This window comes from Bidens hawaiensis, unplaced genomic scaffold (assembly GCF_021521415.1).
Source record: "Bidens hawaiensis isolate Kalapana, Puna unplaced genomic scaffold, B.hawaiensis_p1.1 tig00036540_1, whole genome shotgun sequence".
Lineage (NCBI taxonomy): Eukaryota > Viridiplantae > Streptophyta > Magnoliopsida > Asterales > Asteraceae > Bidens > Bidens hawaiensis.
Genome location: NW_027496386.1, coordinates 126769 through 145390, shown reverse-complemented (window position 1 = coordinate 145390; position 18622 = coordinate 126769). Strand labels below are relative to the sequence as shown.

General features: G+C 35.3%; 2 protein-coding genes across 2 annotated transcripts; both read right to left on the bottom strand.

Annotated features, from left to right (window-relative positions):
- Nucleotides 1–173: 173 nt before the first annotated feature.
- On the bottom strand, nucleotides 174–4087 carry LOC143588616 (uncharacterized). The gene is made up of 4 exons (XM_077069573.1): nucleotides 3902–4087; nucleotides 2472–3175; nucleotides 2206–2392; nucleotides 174–1184 (listed from the first exon to the last, which is right to left on the bottom strand). Exons 2-4 carry the CDS (start codon nucleotides 3165–3167, stop codon nucleotides 586–588), a joined length of 1482 nt encoding a protein of 493 aa, XP_076925688.1. The 5' UTR covers nucleotides 3168–3175; nucleotides 3902–4087; the 3' UTR covers nucleotides 174–585.
- Nucleotides 4088–7363: 3276 nt separating this feature from the next.
- LOC143588622 (uncharacterized) lies at nucleotides 7364–9849 on the bottom strand. The gene is made up of 3 exons (XM_077069578.1): nucleotides 8338–9849; nucleotides 8137–8242; nucleotides 7364–7909 (listed from the first exon to the last, which is right to left on the bottom strand). Exons 1-3 carry the CDS (start codon nucleotides 8374–8376, stop codon nucleotides 7740–7742), a joined length of 315 nt encoding a protein of 104 aa, XP_076925693.1. The 5' UTR covers nucleotides 8377–9849; the 3' UTR covers nucleotides 7364–7739.
- Between the last annotated feature and the right edge of the window lie 8773 nt (nucleotides 9850–18622).

Below are 18622 nucleotides of genomic sequence, written 5' to 3'. Positions count from 1 at the left end.
TCGGGGTGTATAGATAGTTGGGTGAAATCATATAGATATTTCTCTAACAATCTCATTAGCATTGCAACTTTATAGTTTATACTATAAACTGATATAACAATATAAGGTATAATATCTTTCTTCAAGAAAAAAAAAACAAAACAAACACAATCTGTACAGCTACACAGGTGAACTATATAAAAATTCAATCGTGGTCGAACAACTATATATATATTTCTTTAACGAAAAAACAAACCAGCGTGGCAAATATAACAATTTTGACCCGTTTACCTAAAACGGATCAGCTTTCCTATATCCTATCTTATCTCCGACGAGGACTCCCAAAATTCCAAAAAGAAAAAAAATTGAAAATGACCGAAAACTCAAATGGGTTGACATGGTCAAACAGGGCAGAAGTCACACAAATTGTTTTCAAATACTTCAAACTTATAAACAAATTTAAAAAATATTTTTTTATAAATTTTGAAAAAAATAAAAATGCGTTGATTGGTCGGACCTACCCACCTAACCAACTTGGACCTCTTAAAAAATTTAAATATAACCTGTTTTGACCCGAACCATCTGACCCATACCTAACCAGACCTTTCAAACCGAGACCAACTCCAACACCAACCCATCAAACAAAAACATTTCAATCTCTGTCATGAGAGAATCCAACTCGTCGACAGGATCAAACCACAATCCTCTCCCGACCGCCTTCTCAGATACCCCGTCGTCAACTCCTTTTCCTTGATCGAGCAACAATGCCCACAGTTCTTCCTCAATAACATCTCTCCTCAACATACTTCTCATCTTCCTTCTCAAAGGCTTTGAGCAAACCTTAATGTCTACACGCGGTCTCACAATTTCCGCCATTCCTAAGTTTATACGATCAAACAGAAGCCTTCTGTCTGATCTATGCCATAACTCCTGCTTCCCGTATTTCTTCTCTAATGTTCCAAAAACCGAAGGCCCTGCCATGCATTCTGAAGTATGCCATCTTTTAAAATTTTCGAATCCTGATTCGTTTAGTACGTCTACAAGGAATGAAAAATCCCGACTTTCTTTGGCTCCGGATAATATTATTGGGATTGCATTTTGATTGGTGCAAGTAGATGTTTCATCGTCACTAGAAGTAACTGTTTTGGGCTTGCTGACATTTTCTTCTGATTCTGCTTTTAATAGCTGAAGTTGCATCCACAGACCTACCATATGTCATATGGACACATGAGATAATGTAATGTCATCATCATCATCATCATCGTACTCAGTATATCCCACCAATAGCAAAGCTATGGTAGGGTCTGAGGAGGGTAAGATGTAGGCAGCCTTACCTCTACCCCATAGGGATAGAGAGGCTGCTTCCGGTGAGACCCCCGGCTCGATAGTAGTTTTGCATCAAGCCTTGGACATAAGGCACATAGCACTCAATCATCGGGACACCGGCTGATCGGTGCATGTACCCTTATCTTTCAGCTATCAACGCCACTACATGATGCCTGATTAACCGTCCGTCACTTTTAACGTTATTTTCACGAGATTAGTAAAATAACGTCAAAATTAGTACAATTTCACTTTTGCCCACCCGAGGGTTCACACATATATACATCATATGTGTGCACCGCAAGCAGGGCTGAGATAATGTAATGTAACTAATGTAATAAATTTGACACTAATTACTCATTAAAAAAATTGAATATTTTGAATGCAACTTGTTTCAGGTCAATCTTATTCTAAAAAAATAAATATTTACCCGTTTGACCCGTTACCCGACAAGGCTGATGCATTACTACGTCTATATAAGCCTTAACGAAACAACCAGATTGAAATAACCGAATACAAACAAAAACCAAACTTTCGGTTCAGTTTTGCATGTAATTAAAACCAAAAAACCAGAACCGAACCAACATAATGGGTTTTCATTTTATAGTATGAATTTTAAGTAATTTATAAGAATTTAACAAAAAGGGTTACCCAAATATTTTAACTCAAATGTATAATAACCAATTAACTATAACTAACAAAAAGATTTGACACAAATTCATTATTTTGGGTCAAATTTTTCTTCGGCCTAAAAATATCAAGCCAAATGGTAAAACTAAACCGAACCGAATCGAACCCAAACTAAAAACGGAAACAACCAATACTAAAAGTTTTCAAAAACTCAAAAACCGAGTTTTCAGTTTTTGGCTATGATTCAAAAATATTAAACTTATATAAACTAACCATGGAGATCAGTTTTTGAGCTTCCACAGCACTCGGAGCTTGTTGAACTGTCTTCCCCGAACGGGGTTTCCAGAACTGAATTTGGACTACGCTGGTACATCTCAACAGTAACATCAGAATGTTCTTCATCAATATGCACACAATTTGAAGATACCGAACCATCTGCGTGGGATATAATAGCCAAATCCTGCAAAAGTAATAAGTAACCATGAATCTCTAAATTGTGTTCTTAAAAATTGTAGGCTATCAGACATACTGAATGTTACCTGTTCAGATGAAACATCTGATAAATGGGAAGAACATCCTTCATTCATTGAACAGTTGCTTATAGCTTCGGTGTCACCATGAATATATTCAACATTTTTGGGTGCTGGCTCTGCATCGGAACTCACAGTTAACACGGTTGTTGAATTTGGGACAAAAAACTTCTTCTTAGTGTTTATAGCTATACCACTTCGTGTCGTTGTAGCATATTTTGTGTTCGAGCTCGGTAATTTAACAACAGATTCATGGTTCCAACATTCTTTCCTCTTAACACCGATTAAATTTGCAAAATCTGTCTGAAGTTGTTGGGAATCTTTGTTCATTTTATGTCTCTCCAATAACTGTTTTTTGGCTTCCCAACCGAAAACCGACTGCGATTCAAGTAGAAACGAAGGTCCAGAAGCATGCTGCACAACATTCCCTAAATTTGGTCTCAAAACAACAATCTTTTTATTTTTATGCAAATTTCCATCTTTTTCATTCCCTAAACCTTTCGGTTCAAACTCTCTCGGTAAAGAATCTTTATTCATCCTCAGATTCGCACGTTTCTTGGATCCCGGTGAATCTTTTCTTGACCTCTTTCCTATAGAACCGAATTTCTGTAGATAATCCTCTGACAACACTCTTTGTTGTTTAGAAACCGATTGTTGTCGGGTCGGCTTCTCGTCCAGGCCCATCAGTTTTGCAATAACACTCATGTTCAAATCTGTGAAAAAAAAACATAAAAACAGAATGGCTTTAAATTTTAATAATATAATATTCCTGGAATCAAATTATGCCATCCAAAAACAGTTAATGCTGTCATCACCCCATCACATAATACAAGTAATATTAGGGATTTAGGGGAGTGCATGAAACCAAAATTCTGATCCGAAACCGAGAAACCCGAATGGAAACAAAAACCGACAATTAGGTTTTATGTTGTAAAAAGACGAACTTACGGTTCGATTTTGGTTTTGCATGTAATAAAAACCGAAAAATAGAACCGAACCGGATTTATAGATTTTCATTTTTTTTTATTTGAAGTAATTTCTAAGAATTTAACAAATATGTAACTCAAATATTTTAGCCCAAATGTATAATTTTCAGTTAGTTAATAACTAACAAAATGATTTAGTTCCAAATTCATTATTTTGCACCATTTTTTTTGTCCACCCAAAAATTTCAAGCTCAAATGGGAAAACCAAAAAAACCAAAATGAGACCAACCGATTTTCAAAAGTTCAAAAACCGAAGTTTCGGTTTTAGCTCAAAACCGACACAAACCGAACCGTGCACACCAGTCACAATTGGAGAATTGAATTGTATTTAACTAATTATACATCTAGTGAATAATCCAAATTGCTAACCGAAATTGGTATCATTTTACACTAATTAACATTCATACAACTGAATTACATTACAAAATAATAAATAAAGAAGAACAAGCCTACCTTATGAATGAATAAGACTCTGGATCTGTATAATTAATCAGTACACCAGAGTCACACGATCACCACCACCAGAGCTCAACTCAAATAATACATGGAATTATTATTATTATACCAATAAATAAAAATATATAAGTATTAATATTCCTTGGACGCGTATAAAGTAAAAATGGATAGAGTCGATTCGTCTGGGAAGCCAAAAATGGGAATTTGCGAAGAAGCTGGAATCAATAATAATTGAAGCGTTATTTAATTATAGAATTGTAACGTAAGACAAGAAGTAGGGTTTTCATTGTGTGACTTTGAATTACATATCACTGTACCCATCAATATTGATACATACAACATAGATATGGTAGTTTGTTTGGTCAACGCTTGAGGAATTACGCGCCATAATTTTAGTGAATTGTATTTTATAGTTTCGTCCCATGGGATTGTAATAAACCCATAAAACACCCTAGTTAGACTAAACTTTATACATTAAAAAAAACTTGATAAAACCAGCTGATTAGTCGTCTTAGCCCGATTGACTCTAACTATCAACTCTATTTTAGACATGACTGAAAGTATGAGTCATGAATCTATATTGTTGAATTGGGTTATTTTCGTGATTTTTCCCGTAACAAAAGTCCTTTAGGCCTATCGGAACCAAAAAATATGGTATGAAAATGTCAAATTGCACATTAATAAATTTAGTACACCATTCTTCAGTCACCTATGATGTCTTCAACCAAAGCTTTCGACTATCTAGCTTATTCCCGTTTAATATATTCTTAAGTAGTTCAATAGTGACGTCTTGCTTCAACAACAAAGATAAACTTTTAACATGTATTGATTTGTAAATGCCACGATCTATAATGATATGCCTCTAAACTATCCTTGATGTCGAAGATAGTCATGATTTTGGTCCAATAGCTCTGACACTCGTTCAGTAAATTACGATCTTGATAATTCTCTCTCATAATTACATTCCTACCTCTAAGGACTAGGACTAGTTCTAGTTCTATAGTTTGATTAGTTTCTACTTTAAAATTTTACGTGTTGTTTTTATTAAAGTTGAAGGTCCAAAGGACACCAACAGAATAAGTAGATGGAGCAATTGTGAACTTCATGATTCCTTGCTTTTCGTATTGTCCTTATGTGTCTGCCAGGTATATCGAGAAATATGCTATACAAATTACAAATAATAATTTGTGCTGGATGTAGACAATTTTAGGAGCGGAGTTCGCAATTCAATTATTCCATTTTTCTAACTTATTTCTCATTTCAAAAATCTTTCTATAAAATATAATTAGTTTAACTTATTACCAGTGTACGCATTAGACGTATATGTTCGCTTGTTAATTCAATGTGCACATATGTTACTTTTTCATATGATATGATCATATAATTTATTGTGGTTATCTTACGGAAACTAGACGTTACATATTTTTTTAACATTTAAGTTTTCACCGTTTTCTTTTCTAAAATTTTCTGCTCTTCTTATGTTAACATGTACGTGCTTTTTAGTTTGCTCTTCTGATCTCCTCTCGCTCCGGCTACCAGGGTATTAGTTACTATTTAATTGCTTAGGTAAAATGTATTTTATTTCTCTCTATCATAACTCATTAAGAGTTATATAATTATACTAATAATTATATTTATATCAATATTATTAATGTGCTAACACTGATTAGTAATACATAGGTCACCCATTTTATTTAATAAACTTTGATCTAAACAGATGATTTAAATATATGAATACTTTGAACGGATCCATTGTTTTATATTTTTTAAATTATCTGATCGATCAATCTCTCTTTCTAATATGTTTATTATTATTTATATATATGTTGGCGTACGTTAGTGGTTTATATTTTATGATTTGAGCTTTTTTATACTCAAACTTGTCCTTTGTGATGAATGATGTTTGCGTTAGTGGAGTTGGATATTTGTGTAATTATGAAGCATGTCTAATACTGATTAGTACATGACTTAATTTAATTATTTTATTGTTATAGACGTATAGTAGTGAATAGCTCTAAATACCCATGAAATAGTATCCACGGGTTATACAAGACTTCCTCAGAAGTCACCCGCGGGTCACCCTCATCACATGCATAAAAAGGGAGGACACGCATTACAGAAGGCCAAGTTCAAGTGATTGCTATAAAGAGTAAATGACTACCCGCATACGCAGAAGTCTTTCAAATGCGGAATGAAGAGAGGCTGACATCAGCAAAGCAACTGTAAGTTGTAACTAACTTCCTTCTAGAAGATCGATGCAAATATTCTTTCGTGGAAAGCACGTGACAAGGTGGTCAATCAGATAAGGACAACTGGATAGTTTGTTATAACGTGTCACATGGTCAGCTGCCACGCATCCATTCAGTTAGAAACAGCATCTTTTAGAAGAGAATAGTTGCACCAATAATATTTTCTTAACCATCGGCTATAAATACCCACTTGATCATCTTAAGACATTCATTCACATTTCAAATATTACATCAATCACTCACGTATATTTTTTCTCTAAAAACGGTACTTATTCTCACGTCAGAGGGTGGTTACAGGAAGACCCTCTTATCCTTCCCGTAATGAGCTCGTGGTGGTTCTGTTTTGCAGGTCATCGTTGTCGGAGCTGGTAGATCCTATATCCTGTTAACCTATTTCCTAATCCATAATCCATACTCGGTGGAATCATTCGTCTAACCTAATCGAATTTAGATCCGTGCTTCTTCAATTGTTATAATATCTCTTAATTCCTTCCAAAACATGTATTTACTCAAGAACTATTTTTAATGCTTGGTACATTTTATTATCAACCGATGTGACATGGACCCTTTTTTAGGCTTCTCATTGGATAAGCTCCAAGTAAATCTACTGATGAATTTAGGGTTGTAAATAAACTTAATTGAACTGAACAAGACCTTGTTTATTGTTCAAGCTAATTCATCCATTAAACTTTGGTTCACGAACACTTAACCGGACAAAATTTCTTGTTTGTGTTCATTCATTAAGGAAATGAACATGTTCGTGAACGGTTCACGGACACACAAGAACGAATACTAAGGAACATAAACAATTATTTATTTCATTTTGCCAACCGATAATGCTCGTTTGATATGGCTACCAAGTTTATGTTGGTGTTACTTTTAACACTCATTCATATGTTAATTTACATATAAATTAATCACTAAGCACTCGTATATATTTTTGTTTTATAGTTAATAATTTTGATTAAATTCATATGATAAGAATAGAAAAGTAATCAGAAAATATAAAAAAACTTTAATGAACAAACATTAACATAAACAGGCGTATTCAAACATTAACAACACATTATTGAACGTTTACGAACACAACTGAGCGGACATGACTTTGTCCGTGTTCGTTCATATAGCTAATCGAACGAAATTACTTGTTTATGTTCACAAAACATACATTTCACCAAATATTCGGTTCGTTTACAACCCTAGCTACTAATGACTGGCCTCAACCAATCATGAATTAACCAATAAAACCAAGCCTTAAACAAATTTTGGGACTCACACATCAACAGTTTCAAAAGAGACATGACATTGACAACTAATGGACCCAACAGTTTTTAGCTTCATTTGTTTCTACATTACAAAAACAGCATTTGACTGTGACTGCTTCCCCACACAAATTGAATCACTAAGATACCAGGTACACCCAACCACTAGGTACGTATATGAATTATCATTACAATATACAAATTATTAATTTAATTTTTACACTAAAAATGAGTTTCAGGATATACATATCCATACCACAGTATGGTCTGTTGACTTGTCAAATGGCTAGTCAATATGTAAGGCTAAATATATATGTATGGTTGTTACTTGTCATCAGTGTTTGAACCTTCGGCTTGATGGTCAGATATCATCTTCTGGATCAGTTCACTTGTCTCTGATTCAGACATCCGGTCCGACCCGCTTGAGGGTTGAGGCAAAGACCGTGAGTAGGACTCGAAGAACTCCCGGTTCTCTTTCTCTAACTCGTTCCAAACTGCATAATCACATTAAAATGCTACTGTTAGAATAACAACATGCAAAACATTCTTGTAAAAGATTATTTGTATTGATAATATGAACACAAGTAAAGTGATCATCAATCTTCTAGCACATGCTTTTTAGGATGTGTTTTGCATAATATATAAAATTTAAGAAAAATAAACGCGAGATCTTGCGAGTGTGTGCATGCATGATCAGGACATGATTAAAATTGTGACTAACCAGTGGAGGTGATAACTGGTTTGATGTTTGCATGCTTAGAAAGGGCTTCCATGCACTCTTCTTTAGTCATGTGAAAGATCAAACATTTTTCAATAAGATGTTGCACCTATATATACATACATGACCAAATCATTAACAAAGAAACATAAATTTACAAAAAAAATATATGACATAGCTAGGTGATATATATGTTTACTATACCATGTGTATGTACGACGCTGAAGCGTCACCCATCGTCATGCACGTCTATATATGTGTATAATCTTTGGCAAATAAATGGTGATCACAGGAACTGAATTGATCAGAGGTGCATATGGTAAGTAAATAAGTAATGGTGACAGGAATGAAATCAAGATCAAATTGTATAAAGGGAAGATAGTGGTGTGGGCCCAGGAGTCCCATGTGGGAGATAGATAATAATTGGTAGAGAAGGGATTAGAGGAGATTTCTTAATGACAATTCATGACATGTAGGATTCTAAACCCCACGTGCCCGGTGGGTGCCACGAAAGTCTCTACAGTTAGTCAGTTAGACTAGTAGACGGCTCTCGACAACCTTTATCCAATAAGGAAGCGCCATATGGCGTTCTTGATCACGGTGGATGTAAAATTGTCTGCATGGGGTTGATTAAGGTGCATAATAGTAGCAAAAGAGGAAAAGTATACCTGTCGGACTCAACTTCTTTTGGTTCTTAAACTTAACAAGTGAACGGTTCAAAACTCTTAGTCGAACTTATTATCAATTACAATACTACACGGAATAATACCAATTTCGAAAATCGTATTTGACACACTAGCTATAAAAAGATCATAATTTTAAAAGAGTAGGATCTTGGGTCAACATACCAGTGTGTATATATGACTCTTGATATTAGTTTCAAGTGGTACAAATATATGCTGACCATAAAAAGATGATGCATTGCATCTATTCTATGCAAATTATTTCATCTTCATATATGTGTTAACTTATGTTTTTGTCAAACCTGACCCACTCCTTCCACATAAAGAAAAAAGAAATTGAGAGAATAAAAATACTCCATCCTTCCCAACATAAATGTGACATTTAGTTAACTTGCCAAAGTATTTCACGAGAACACCTTATTCGAAGGATGTTCAGTGTAGAACTAATTTTAAGCAGAAAACTATGAGAATCACATTATCGCTTACGCATACTGCTTTAAAGTGGCAATAAGAAGGATTTTTTAACAGTCTCTTTAATTACATTTGATTAACTCATGCACTACATAAAAATGCTTATGTGGTTCTTGCATGCAATTAACTGCGCATTTAAAATTGATTCATATATAAAATGTTAACTTGGCATTAAAAATAGAAAACTGTTTCTTCATAATATTGGGTTGGAGAATTACTAAAATTTCTACTTTCTCTATTTTAACCCCTTCCTTAATCCCCTACTAATCATCAACAAGACAACAATAGACCAACTTACCTTTGTCCTTTGGTATGGAGCTTGAAAACAATGTCAAATCTGTTGCATTTACAAAAGTTAGAAGCTGTGGTCCATGACACGTGCCTCCATGAAAAAACCAACATTTTAGTGTCCTATGCACCGCCCTGCGCTATGAAGGTTAAAAAGTCACAATTAGATAAAACGTCAATATAGATTCAAAACACGCATGCATACCTCATGATCAAAAGAACATTCAATAACAAAACAGTCCAGTACGATTATTTTCCTTGACATGTCACCGAAGAGGCTGATCGGCATATATAATAATCTTGAACTTGTTTCAAGCATCAAAATAAGATCACATGGGCCTGTGGACTCACACTTATAATACCTAATAATAATATAGTCCAATATTGAGCATTGTAGAGTCAAACAATAGATGTAAATTCTCACACAAATAACAATTATTAGCGGATACTTTTGTATGCAGGCCTCTAGCCTTATCCCATCCTCCCTCATATCTGTCTAAGTGGATTTTGACAGTATGTGAGTTATTGAAATGATATGCTCAACTTGTAAATAAAAACAGAAAGCTGTTATAGGATTTATACAACTGAAAATATCTTCAACATGACAGCAAGGACTAGAACAACTATTTACAAATTCAATGCATCATTTTTCATTTTCTTTTACAGTTGTCATGTGGTGACAATGGTGTATGTGATATTTGTTTTGCAGCACATTGATGGATTCTAAAGAGTATCGGAGATTAACGAACTCCGAATGAATGTCAATTCATCAATTGCTCTACTATGCAAGAGGAAAATGTATAACTATATATGCTCGAATACTACAAATACATATAAAGGTTGATCAATAATGTCCATTTTTTACAAATTATAATATTCCGCCATTGAAGAAAAAAAGAACTACACAAGAGTTTCAAAAATGTTTTATTCAACAAAACAACAATGGCAGACTCTTATTCAGCTGCAACAGGAGTAACTTTAAAGCTTCTAATCGACGTTAAAACGAAAAAAAAGTTTTATTTGCTGAAATCAGCAAAGAATTTGTAGATGTCCTGTTTTCACTATCCTTTGGTGCCTTTAAAGTTGCAAACGAGGGTGGCGGTTTCATAAAGGGGGTGACATATATGATAATGGATGATCTAGTGGTTAAACCCTTGTCCACAATATCCATAATTACCTTGTTGAACAAGCTTAATGTAAAAGAGATTAGCAGTCTTCAGGAAAAAGTGGTTGATGCGGGTATTAAAGATGTATGTGTGATTTCAAACAACTTAATTACTTTCATTATCTTATCATATTATATAAGATTACATGTTCTGAATAGAGTTTATTGACCACAAAGTTTAAAGTTAGCTAAGACACTAATTACTGTGTTGTGTTATTGATAAGACTCCACCTTATCAGCGGGTCAACCCATTTGGGTCCAAAATGTCTTGGGCCAGTTACCTTGACCCAGTCAACCAGGAGCAAAGGTTTAGGACTGAATTAATGGGGGGTTGACTGTTGACCATTGACGGTCAAAGGCTGAATGTTAGGAGATATTAATTACCTAAATTATGTTATAAGTATTTCATTTCTGTTTTAGTTTTGAATGTCTAGTTTTATTTTTGATTATCAAGTTCCTCTTGTAATTGGAGACTTACCATCTCGAATTGGTTAAATGGGAGACTAGCCCCTCTCGAATCGGGCCAACTATCTTTTTATCTCAATAAAATATATATTTTAGTTTTTGGGTTCTATCATTTGGTTCCATTGACGGGAAACATTAAAGGAACGATGGTGCAAACCGGGGGTAGCGGTGGTAGCAGTCTTACGTCCGATCAAATCGCCACTCAATTGGCAGCCATTGCCGCAAAGCTCGACACCATACTCTCACGGTTGAGGGGTGATGTTGCAGAAATCAAGTCCCAGATGATAAGATATGGCAACTATTGTGAAAAGGCAGATAAGCTTCGAAAGAACATGGAATCGGAGGACAGTTTAATGGCAGACAAAAGAGGCGAGATGGTTAACTCTTATAACCAGAAAACTCATCATCAGATTTTGAAAATTAAATCTGATGAACCTAATGCCATGAGTTTGGATCTTGAATCCGAGTCCAAAGTTGGCCATATAGAGCCCAACAGAAACCTAGTAGCAACACCTGCCTTCAAACCTAACTTATCGGTTGTTACTCAGTCATCACAATCCACTCCTAAAATCCTTCCACACGTATTTGATTCCGTGAAGCATGGGCGATTTCTGGCATGCAAACTGTTGGGCTCAGGGGAAGAGGAAAAGAATACCGACTCTGAACAACCAACTGCAATTACAATTACAGGGGACACCTAGCAACACCTATCGGTTGTTACTCAGTCATCACAATCCACTCCTAAAATCCTTCCACGCGTATTTGATTCCGTGAAGCACGGGCGATTTCTAGCATGCAAACTGTTGGGCTCAGGGGAAGAGTAAAAGAATACCGACTCTGAACAACCAACTGCAATTACAATTACAGGGGGCACCTATGATAAGAAGGAAATCGTTGAAATCAAGTGGTCATCAAGGTCGGGTGTAGATGCAAAAGACAAGGAAATCGCATGGCCTTTACAATATGCTCTAGCTTATGGATGGATAAATGAAGAGGGTCAACCTATAATTGAATGGTTGATCTCTTGGCACAACAATTCCTTTAGTGGGGGGTCAACCCATTTGGGTCCAAAAGGTCTTGGGTCAGTTACCTTGACCCAGTCAACCAGGAGCAAAGGTTTAGGGCTGACTTAGTGGGGGGGGGGGGTTGACTGTTGACCATTGACGGTCAAAGGCTGAATGTTAGGAGATATTAATTACCTAAATTATGTTATAAGTATTTCATTTCTGTTTTAGTTTTGAATGTCTGGTTTTATTTTTTATTATCAAGTTCTTCTTGTAATTGGAGACTTACCATCTCGAATTGTTTAAATGGGAGACTAGCCCCTCTCGAATCGGGCCAACTATCTTTTTATCTCAATAAAATATATATTTTAGTTTTTGGGTTCTATCAGTTATGTTTGTGGGCCGGTTTGTATGATGGCGAAGACCTCGTTGGAGTGCGATAATGTGCTTACTACTGTGTTCATGTCTTCATGGTGCTGCTATGCTTGATTAAAGTTCAGGGAACTTATAATGGATTTTGTGTTTTGTTTTTAAAGTCAGTATGTTATGTTGGTTGTTAAATTTGCGCAAATGTTTTTCTTTATTTTCGAGTTATGTTCTTGATCTTCTGAGTTTGTCTAATTTGATCGCCTACTTATTATTAATAGCTTTTGAGTAACATTTTGATTTTGTTTTAAAGTACACTCTAACTTTTGATACTATTTTGAAATCAAGCCATGAATCAAAATCCAAACAACTTGGCTAATGAAAATCAATGTACATGGGTGGGCTAATGCAATGGGAGCCGCGAACTGTGGACCGGGGGGAGGGGGGGGGGAAGTAGCGTTGTTGATAAAAGCAATCGGTCACAATCTTTAATTTTGGATATGCATTCGTGACAACTTTCACAATCGTGTGGATCGGGAAAACTATCATTCCACTGATCAGTCAATGTCAAAATGAAGTTCGCTTTCTCCCTGCGACAACGAGCTATGTTTGAGTGTTTACGTGCCCCTCATGCTCAGGATTTCCTGTCAGTTGTTCCCATTGAAGGTTTAGGGCAACGTATGTTGTCACACCCCGACCGAAGGCGGAACATGCCGGGGTGTAACGATTGCCCATAAGCGCATGACACTATTTAAAGCGACAATATTTAACAAACTCATTTCATTTCACAACATCGAAAATGTCACATAACCAAATATTGATAAGTCAAATACAACAAGATATAACAAAATATAGCAAATCAAATCAACCTAGATGCAAACCTGTAACATTTCATAAAATAAGGTTTGTCAACACAAAGGTTGGTGAGCAATTCATAAGTTTGAACAATAGATATATAGTATGAAAAGCCACAAAACTAGTATACAAAACCATAAATAATAGCTATAAACTTGGATAAAATAGTTATCGCTAACAAGTTAGCGATACCCAACTATAAGGGGTTGCCAAATAGTTTAGGATTTTATAGTTATCGTTAATTGCATTACGTTAACGACACCTTGCCATGAGGGGTTGCCAAATAGGCTAGGATTTATAGTTCCACCGTCCAAAAGCGATAAACACATAGGCATATAAGCATAGAACACCAAATCGAGCAATTATTCAAGTAAAGTATACAACAACGTTTGTGGTTTAAGACCCAATTAGATTAGATGAAATGTCACCCCCAAAACAAAAGATAGAAAACGGGGTATGAAGTTACTCACATTCAAGTAATAACTTGAAATATTGACTATTTGGAGATTTGCCAGAAAGACGAGTTAACGTATGAAGCCTAAAATAAAAGAAGTTTTGGATTTAGAAAGGTTGCCTTGAAGATCTATAAATAAAATAATTGTTGCATAAAGTAAACAATTTAAAGTTCTATGTTTAAAATGTAACTATTTAAGAATTTATAATAATAATCCTTTAAAAATGCAAGTTTGCTCGAAATCGGGTTAAAGTATCTAACCTCAATATTTACTTAACCCAAGTTAAGTAATAAGGTGAGAAAAATGTTAAATGCAAGTTCCATTAGGACAAAGATACTAAAACGGGTTTTTAACTAGTGTTCGGGTTGTCGGTTCAGGTCTTGACAAATGGTCAAACCCAAAGTCAACTTTCCAAAATATTAATTATTATGAGATAACTCATTAAAACATAATAACACTTAACCAAGTATGTAGATCTATTGTTTTAGAACTAACAACGTATGTTAAGCGAATGTTCGGTTTTGTTGGTCCAAGTATGTTATGAGACCAAGTTGGATCCAACATTTCCAAGTACTTAAGAAAATAATTAAAATTAGTTTGTAAACTATTTTTGAAGAAATATACAAGTCTTGATAGCTAAAAACACACTTGTGTGTCTTAAGCGAGTAAAAGTCGGATTGGTTCGGTTTCCATCTCACAACAAGTTCATAGATGGATTCTACATACCCATATATCATAGATCATGTATAAAAATGTACAAATGAAAATATTTAAGTTCTACAACTAAAAAGGTCAACAACAAGTCTTTTTAACAAAAGTTCGGTTTGGTTCGGTTTCCATCTCACAAAAGTTCATAGATGGATTCCACATACCCATATACTATAGATCTTGTATAATAATGATTTTTGAAACTCAAATATAACATTAAACATGTTTAAACAACTATTTTAACAAAACTAGTAAGCAAAAGTTCGATTTCCGGTTTAGAGCTATTTGCGGTCGAACCGAAGCATAGACTCTTAAATCCATAACCATGGAACTTGTAAATAAGGTAAACAAACTAAAAGGAGCAGATGTTAGTCATAAATGATATGTATAAATAAGTTATGTGTGTGTATAGATAATCAAGAACACGAAGTCCTCCATGAAGCCTTGTCGTATGACATTCGAAACTTAACCAACCGGAGTCGGTGAAGCAAAAAATAAAGGAAACAAGAGGTGTGTATTATATATATGTTGTACCACCATATTCAAGTGTTAGTAATGTTAGATGAACAAGTTAGAATTAAAAATAAAACTCAGTTTGACTTTTAGAAGTCAAACCTTCAAGAACACAATGAAAATAACCTTAAAATCTTTGAATTTGAGAGAGAATTTGAAGTTGTAGCAGAGATTAATGGATGGAAGGGTGGTGTATATATAGGGTACGTTGAAAGGGTCAAGCATAAAGGGTTTTGCATGAAAATGGGATGTTTTGGTCACATGTTTGCTTAAAAATAAGCAAAAATGTGCAGCTGGTGCAAACTGCCTTTAGCGCGGCGCTAAGGTCTCTGCCCTGTGACCTTAGCGCGGCGCTAAAGTCACCTGGTGGAAATTCTGAACTTTCAAAATTGGCAGTTTTGGCCCCCGGAGTTGTTTTAAGCGTTTTAAGGCCATTTTAAGGACCGAAAAGGGTGTTTTGAGACCCGACAAGTATAAAACAATAATGTAACATAAAATCCATGATTTTGATTATATCGAAGGTTTCGGTTTACAAAACGGGTCGGTTTACATAATAAAACAAATACAAAAGTGACCCGAAATTGACGATTGTCACATATGTCGGCAGTGGAATATTGGGCTATCCTCAAATACCGGCTGATGGTACCCCTTTTCCCGGTTGATGACCCGTGTCCCGTATGTCGGAAGGCTTGCTTGGATTCTTATGGGGAGCATGCAGTCCATTGCAAAGAATTACCGGGCTTTAAATATCGATATAATCTAGTTCGAGATGTGCTTTACGACGTCGTTAAGCGGGCTGGGATCTCGGCAAAAAAGGAAGCCCCAGTGAACTTCTTGATCGACCCTTTAGATGGGAGATCAACCCTACGACCCGCTGGCATTCTTGTTTTTGGATGGGAAGGAGGTAAGCACGCGTGCGTTGATTTGACAGGTGTGCCCCCCTCATTGGGCTACGGGACCACGGGTTTGTGGCTGGTCATGCGATAAATAAGGCTGAGGCGGGTAAAGTAGCTAAGCACGAGAAAGCTTGCCTTGAGAATCAGCACGTGTTCGTACCATTTGCTTTTGACACTTTTGGCGCTCTCGGCCCTGACGCGGTTCAGTTCCTTAAGCGGGTTCAGCAGGTGGTCAGCAGTAACTCCGCTCATGCTAAGAGAAACGTTGTGTTTAGTAGGGTAGGGTCTGCTATTCAGAAGGGGGTAGCGGCGTAGCTTGTTGCCCGTCTATCTGCCGTTAGTCTGTAATTGTCTATGTAGTAGTAATCAAAATATTAATTGGTGTTTTAAAAAAAATGGAGGATGATTAGCTATTATATCGAAAAGTTTAACATGATCTATGATGTGCTTGAAGTAGTCAAATAATTATTAACTAAAAATAAGCTAATCTAGACACTAAGTAATAATTCTAGACTCTTAAACTACTAACCGGCAAGTGTACCGGTCGACTCTAGTACAGCTAAGTAAGTCTGGATATCGAACCCACGAGACTCTATAAATTACGTATATTAGCTAATTAGACTCAACTACAAGACGTGACTATTTATTAGTAATATTTGAGGGGGATTTTAAAACTAATTATTAATTAACTAAACCTAACCCTAATTAAATAAAATATAATAAACTATTAAAACACTTAGATTAACTCAGATGATGAAAATAACTACCTAGGCTAGAATCCCCAATGTCACGACAATCAATCAAATGGGAAACTTAAGTTATGGAACTGGGATCGTAAAATAGACCATTGACAGAAAACCCGAACATGACCCTTGACCTTCAAGAAGACACCTATGGATTTCTAACAAGTTTTAAGACTCACCAGTTTTATAAATTATACTTCCTTACGGTTATTTAATAATTTATGTCTAAGTATCTTTATGACGAAATCCTACCTTACAGCGCAGAAATCAAAGATAGTTAAGAAGACTCAATTGACTTAATAGACTAAGCTGACAATCAAACCTAGACGGACTCCTTACGAAGAACTAAATCTAGCAATCCTGACCAACAAAGATCTATCAATAACCTATCACCTTACAGCTTTCTAGGCTAGCATCTCACTTTTATCTATTTAATTGATTTGATTGTTTCTATGATTTTAATGCATATCAATCATAAACTAGTCAATAACACACAGTAAATGACCTAACAAAACCTTATTCTATGAAACAATCACCAAGGGTAATGTGAAACAATAAATCCAAGTAAATAAAACCAAGCAATCATACGCATCAATTAATTCAAACTCAACACTTTACTTAGAACATAAAATCCATAACGAAAAGAAATCCAAATCAAAATCAAACCGAAAAAAGGTTCATCACGACCTAGGTAGTTTATGAAGTTTAGCCTAGCATCATATAGTCTAAATCAAACAAAGAAAATAAAATTGAAAACATGGTGAAATAATGAGAAACGAAAGATTAAAGTCGATAAAACCCGTAGTCTTCGATCTTGAACGTAAAGCTCTTCACCGGCTGTTCTCATGCCTTCAAAATCACCAAAAAACTCGTAAAATAGCTCCAAGAACTCTCCAAAATCGTCTGGTGGCTTCCACTTTTCGTCAGGTTTAAGTTAAAGGTGTTTAAATAGCGAAAACAAGGCCCGACAATAAACAAAAACGAGTTAAAAACCCATCAGCATTGCCTAGGCGCCTCGCTAAGGGCTTTTTGCCTTCCCCCTTCGCGCGGCGCGGTGTGCTTCTCCAAGGGGGGCGGTCAGACCGGCCCGGCCTGACCGGTTCTCTGTTTCGGTTCTTCCTGACACGTTCCGGATCTCCGTTTCGGCTCGTTTTAGCTCGTTTTTCGCCCTTTTTAGTCACGATCAAATCCCGGAACTACGACACACAAAAACGTTAGTAGTATAAAAATCTTGACTAAAAACGAACAAAAACAATTAAAATATTAAATAAAATAAACAAGGTAAACATATATATTTAGCATTATATCAATCTACCAGCGCACCACGCCTCGTTGAATGGACGGACAAGGATGTTACGCATTTTACGTTCAACGATTATCATTTTCGCGCTCTAAGGTTTGAAGTTCACGAAACTTAATCGTTGGGATGTTTTAAGAGAAATTGTTTACTCATGTTGTAGTTTGATGACTTTTAATAAAAATAAATTTTATCCGGTGCTTAGTATTAGTTCTTACAAATAGTTATATTTTTTAATTATGCTACTTAATATTATTTATATATATATATATATAGGGGTGGGATCTAGAGAGAACTAGAGAACTAGCAAATAATTATTTTTAACTATTTTTAAAAAAATATTTTGTGATTTCTTTTTCTTTCCTCCTAATAAGATGATATTGTTCCTAAAAAAAACACTTGTTGGTGTAGTACTGTAGTGCATAGGTGCACTAATGCCTATTGCATTATCCAATACACATTATCGAATATATGCAAATACAACACTAATAATTAATGCAAAACACCTTATCGCATATATGTAATACAACACTAATGCACATATGCACTATATCGATTTTTTTTAATTTTTGTATATAAT